Source organism: Pangasianodon hypophthalmus, chromosome 4 (assembly GCF_027358585.1).
Source record: "Pangasianodon hypophthalmus isolate fPanHyp1 chromosome 4, fPanHyp1.pri, whole genome shotgun sequence".
NCBI classification, from domain to species: domain Eukaryota; kingdom Metazoa; phylum Chordata; class Actinopteri; order Siluriformes; family Pangasiidae; genus Pangasianodon; species Pangasianodon hypophthalmus.
The window spans coordinates 12,061,534-12,067,466 of NC_069713.1; the positions used below are offsets into that span (position 1 = coordinate 12,061,534).

A 5,933-nucleotide genomic window follows, 5' to 3' on the forward strand; every position below is an offset into this window, starting at 1 on the left:
AAGTGAAAGAGAGAGTGAAAAAGAGTTCATTATATGAGTTCACTATAAGAGTGTGAAATTAGCATATGTTCAGTGTGGTAGTGAGCTACCTGGATAACATAGGCTAGCAATTTAAGAGACAGACGAGAGTTGAGTGAGTTTTGTTTTCTACACTATCTAATAAAAACAGCTGCTCTCTCTGAAAATCATTTACAGGGACTGATGTCCAAGACAACGGGAATTATAGAATTACAGAATATATCTTTACTGCATGCTGCCTGATATCCTTTCTGATAACATTACACATGTTAAAACACAGTGTAATGACTTTACATTTTGATTTTTTTCTCCTGTACTCAGTATGCTGCCAGTCTTTCTCTCACCTGTACTCTGCTACTCCTCCTGCGTGCTTCTTCATGGCCGTATCAGAGCTGATGCCGTAGAACAGTTTGTACTTTTTGCCGTTTTTCTCAATGGTCTCACCTCCGCTCTCAGAGTGACCCGCCAACATTCCACCCAGCATCACGAAGTCCGCTCCCGCACCTGTCCATCACGCAACACAGCCAATCAAATATAGTGCAGAGTATATTACACATATGGAGCACAAAAAACATGAGAACAGGCAGGTAAATGTACGTGGTACTTGTTCTTGGCTTTGGTAGTTTTGCAAAGTTGTCACCTAGTGATCGTAATCTCACATTGGATAACCTATACGTCCACTATGACATCTCATTTGTTATCAAATGCATTGCCGGTCCTCCACTTAGATGGAGAATCTGTTACCTTTGTAACCTCCCATTTTATATTCTTATTATGTTTGGCATTTGAGAGGTCAGTTGTGCGCCACCATTTCTAACACATGCCTTTGTGTCATGGCTGAAAAGCAGGAGTTCCCTGCACCATGATCTTACCTAGACATACAAAGCCTGTGCATGGCAGCCTGCCCACTTGAAATTCCTCAGTTGTAGCCATAATCACACATGCTCTGACATGTCAGCACAGTCTCATGCCAATGAATCTGTGTGCTGTGTAGGTCAGCATGTAGTGTTTCATCCCAAGCAATGGTACTGGTGTCTCCATTAGAGGAATTGGAGCCAAGCCCAGTGGCCCAGTATCCACCACTGACACAAAGATATCATCACATTTTCTATCAATAAATATGGTGGACCGTGATTACACTGTGGAACCATTGTCCCATGCACACTGCTAGTTCCTCAACCCTTGGCTGTATCGCAGCAGAATAAGCCCTTACTTTTTTCTTCATGGAAGGCAAAACACCAATCAAACATAATGGTGTAGTGGACCTTTACAGACAACCTACCAAGACAAGCATAAAGGCAAATCTAAAGATAGTGTTCTCTTATCTTTCTGAAGTGTTAGGATACATATCGTAGAACACAAAATCTATCCCCTGTTTACAGTAATATTTTTAATAGTAGCATTTTGAGATAAAATTATTTTAATAACTGCAAGCAAAATGCTAGTACTGTGTAATAAACATATCGCGTCATATTCCAGAACAGTGAAACATACCAAAAGCCTTAGAGACATCACCAGGACAGGTACATCCTCCATCCTGGGTGAGAAACCATAAAGAAAATGATTAAAATCTAGCAAAAACATCTGTTCTCCCACATAAATGCCATGGTTCATTAATGTGGACTAAGCAGACAACTGTAGCTCACAGAGATGATGTGTCCACCCAGGCCATGTGCAGCATCAGCACACTCAATTACAGCACTCAGCTGAGGGTAGCCCACACCTGTCTTCTTACGGGTTGTACACACTGAGCCTACACAGAAAAACCAGCATATATGATGTACATCAGATAATTTTTATATGTCATAAATGATATATGTCAGGTAAATTAAGACACATACATGATAAATGACAACACACAGATACCAGTGGATGATGTTTATATGACATTAACCAAAGCTGTTTAACCCAAAACCACTTGTTCTTCATAAGAATTGAGTGGCATGATTTTGTGTTATCACCTGGACCGATGCCCACTTTAATGATGTCGGCACCAGCGAGAATCAGCTCCTCCACCATCTCTCCTGTGACCACATTACCAGCCTTGACAGAAGTTTACAACTATGTTTACAACAATCCCACTGTCTTATCAACCATACACATACATTCTACCTCACTATCTGTCTCTATAAACAGTGTGCTGTGTTTGCCAGACAGGGTGAACCACTGACCTGATGGTGTGTGAAGGGAACTTCTGCCGCATGTCCTTGACAAAATGCACAAAGTGTTCCGAATATCCATTTAGAAAATAGACATCCAGAGGGAAAAATGCTTCACATGTGTGATAACATGCTAAATCTTGGTACATGTTGTTGTGGTTGTGTGAAAAATAAGACTGTTATTTTTCAGAGACACAATAAAATAGACAAGTATATGCAAACTGAAGAAGATTATTAGGAAAGATTATTTACTGGCTTTGTTCCACATCTGCCAAGGAGTGCAATAAACTCGAAAATGGGAAAGTGAACCACAGTTAAATCAAACCATACAGTGCATGAATATCTTCTATTCATAGAATGGATGTTGTTTAAAAAAAATCCCTGAAATACGTATTTAATGATGCACACTTTAACAATGGACCCTGACTAGGCATTGTGATGGGACCCAAAATTAACCAAATTATGTTGTCGTTACATAGCCACAACATTTACTGATTACCAAAGTTTTGTCATAACAACATAACAGCTTATGTTGTGACAGCTAGAAAAGTGAAAGTCCTAGACAAGTAGTAGCAATGTTACTCAGCAGCATTGTGCATTGGTACTAGTTATGTTGTGGCAACGTAACTCCACAACATTGGAAATCAGCATGTTAGAAATGAGGGAAAAAAAGGGTAATGAAATTATCAGACTGGAGCGTAGTCGCTACGTCACCAGCTGGTAAGTCCTGGACTCACTGATAAGGATGAATAAATGAGCTACTTGCACAAACGTTTCTGCATTATATTTACCACAGGTACTGCAGTTCCAGTTCTTTCACTACAGTCGGAAATACAGTCTGTGTCTGCAGGAGTTCCCGAATGTCAATGATGTTCGTCAGATATGCAAGAATACTTGCAAAGCCCCTTCTAGTAGGCTTCAAACTGTACGCTTTGTAATAAATTCTTACCTTCACAACTAGGACAGCAGGAAAATAGCAGAAATGAACACCTAAGCTAATGTGAGCCCACATTATATTTTTTTTAGTCATTGTTGAAAATATTCTGTTTTAAATACATTATTGTGGACACTCACTTTGATCACAACAAACCAGTACTGATGTACTCTGAATACTTACTCATTATTATTGTTAAAGTTTATATTTTCTCAGTAAGAAGATGATAAAAAATAAAACCCCTTTGTCCCAAAGTCTACATTCTTGGTGTGCTTTCGTTTGTGTTTCTTAAATGTGAGACTAAACACACCTTTTTCTAATGAAACATGCTAAGACATGAGGTGGTGTTTTTGAGGTGATTCATGTAGCTGCACATTCCAATGACCAGAATTTGGAAGTCACAATAGTTGAACTTTTATTTTTTACTTGTATAAATAACCTGGAAAATATGTAGAATATGATAAAAGTGATTAAGCCTGTGGATAAGCCTTAAGTCAGAAAACCTGTTTGGAAATCTGCTTAACGGTCCAGAGTGCTTGTTTGTGTTTGGCCTCCTGTCAATCATTTTGTAGACACTCCCCAAGGTCTGTGTACCTTTTGGTACAGACTTAATTTTCTTGTAATCTCAACATAACAAAAAGCTGTGTTTTCACACGATGTCATTTTATCGTGACAAAATCTCACGCCTTGTGAATGGGTCTGTTGCTGTATGCATGTTGGCGTCTTCGCCATCGCCATCATAAATTTAATAATTGCCCGCTGTAGAGATGGACTTTATCTCCACATTAAGAGAGAGGGGTGTGGACCTGACAGCCTCCTTCTCAAGTGTCAGACACTAATGTGGAAGTTGTCCATCACTGACAGACATACAGCCGTTTCAGCTTGTGTGAGTCCCTGATTAAAGTAAAATCTGACCCAACGAACCAAAGTACCAACCTGTATAGCAATGCATGATGGGAACTGTGTCACATTAAAAACCGGGTTTGTTTTGCTAATGGCTCGCAACATGGATCGCAGTTTAACTTGGACCAAAGATGAGGTGAAACGCCTCATTGACATTTGGTCTGACACACATATTTCTGAACAACTTTCTAAACACTGAGGTTTACAAGGTGTTTAATGAGCATCTCAAGGAGATGGGCTTTAATCGCTCCATTGGAACAGTGTCGCATTATGGCTAAAAACTCCATCAACACTACGTTAAAGTTGGCCTGGTTCGACAGGCATCATCGTCTGACAAAATCAGCATACACACAAGTGAAAGACGAGGGTTATGCTGTGATTTTGGTTATATTTACATGTAAAATGATCACTCAGAGACAACGTTAGAAGCGACACAATTTTTTTTTCTGTCACACAGTGCACAGACTCCGTCTCTTCTACGGAAAGTAGCTAAGGTTTGTCCAAAAAGTCGCTAGGTACTTTTTTTGACCAAAGAAAAAAGTCACTAAATTGGGAGCAATGGAGATTCCAGATTAAAATCCAGATTAAAAAAAAAATTAAACATCTGTGTTCAATTTTTTTTTTTTCAGTTTTCACAAATTCAGATTTAAATAATTCAGTTTTCAGATATTCAGAAATCTGTATTCAGGTTGCTAATTTCTGAGCTCAAATTCAACCAATCAAATTCAGGCTGCAATATTCAACACGAAAAAACCTCAAGTTTAACATCTGGGTTACTCAGGGTTATAGCAACAGAACAGAAGGCAGTAGTCACATTTACAAGAACGCTGAATAAAGTAATCGGGCTGATATGTGCGTTTACATGACAGAATCGGATTTGATCTTCTGACATGCGCACAGTGCACGATTACACGTTTCCCGCCGTTCCAACATGCAGATACTAGCAGCCACTCTCGTTTTAAAAAGCAGACTTAACATTTGCCTATTTCAGCTGCTAATTAGAAGACGACGAGCGTGTGATGTTTTGTGCGGTGCTGCGTGTATTTATCAAGCATTTAAAATGCCCCTTCCCGAGCCCAGAACAACGCGTCTGTGGATGAGGGTCCACGTCATTACGTGATTTGTACGTCATTGCACATGCGCAGAACTATCTGGTTTCATTTTCAATCCGATGAAGTGTTTACATGTCCTCTCCATCGGATTAGAAAAGGTTTAAACCACCCCTTACCATCCGAATGAAATTTTAATCGGTTTTGGCCAATTCATTCCGATTGACGTGTTTTACACATATCTGCATCATTGTACTGTTTATTCTTGGCGTTATTGTGTCCTTATACATTATAACAACAAATATTTATTGCAATCATGGACTAAATCTGGTCACATTGTGTGTTTAGTCTGAAAGGACGGTTTTCTTTCCTGATGTGTTCCTGAGCTCGATATCACTTCACTACAAAACAGATGAAAGTGGCAGGGACTTACTGTCCCACTCAGCATTTACCCCTTTATCACATAATGACATTCTCCTTTTCATTTCAGTGTGGCAAACCTACTCCATAAAACCACAGCGGGACTGAAATATTGAGGAAAGCAGAAGGAAAATGTCACTTTACTGCAGAGCTAGCTGGCTTTTCAAACAGAAACTAAAATAAAAGGTGTATTTCCGGGTGGTTAATCCTGGTTCTTGCACTAGTCAGTGTAATCTCCTCACCATGACTTTTCACAGCAGCCACAAAACGGTCGCGTGCAGCAACATGAAACGTCAGAGCTGAAACGTGTCACTGACCAATCAGGTAGCGCTTCCTCATGAATATTAGAGGCTCCCTCTGCCAGTCAGGATAAGAAAATTTATTGATGGAAAACGTCATTTCCGCTTTGTACCAGCAGATGGCAGAATTTAGCGCAGATAGAGAATTCAT

The 5,933-nt window shown here is 39.6% G+C and overlaps 1 protein-coding gene across 1 annotated transcript; it reads right to left on the minus strand.

Moving 5' to 3' along the window:
* Positions 1-342: 342 nt before the first annotated feature.
* Positions 343-2,094, minus strand: LOC128318095 (GMP reductase 2-like). The gene is made up of 4 exons (XM_053233153.1): positions 1,980-2,094; positions 1,665-1,771; positions 1,513-1,555; positions 343-522 (listed from the first exon to the last, which is right to left on the minus strand). Exons 1-4 carry the CDS (start codon positions 2,035-2,037, stop codon positions 359-361), a joined length of 372 nt encoding a protein of 123 aa, XP_053089128.1. The 5' UTR covers positions 2,038-2,094; the 3' UTR covers positions 343-358.
* Between the last annotated feature and the right edge of the window lie 3,839 nt (positions 2,095-5,933).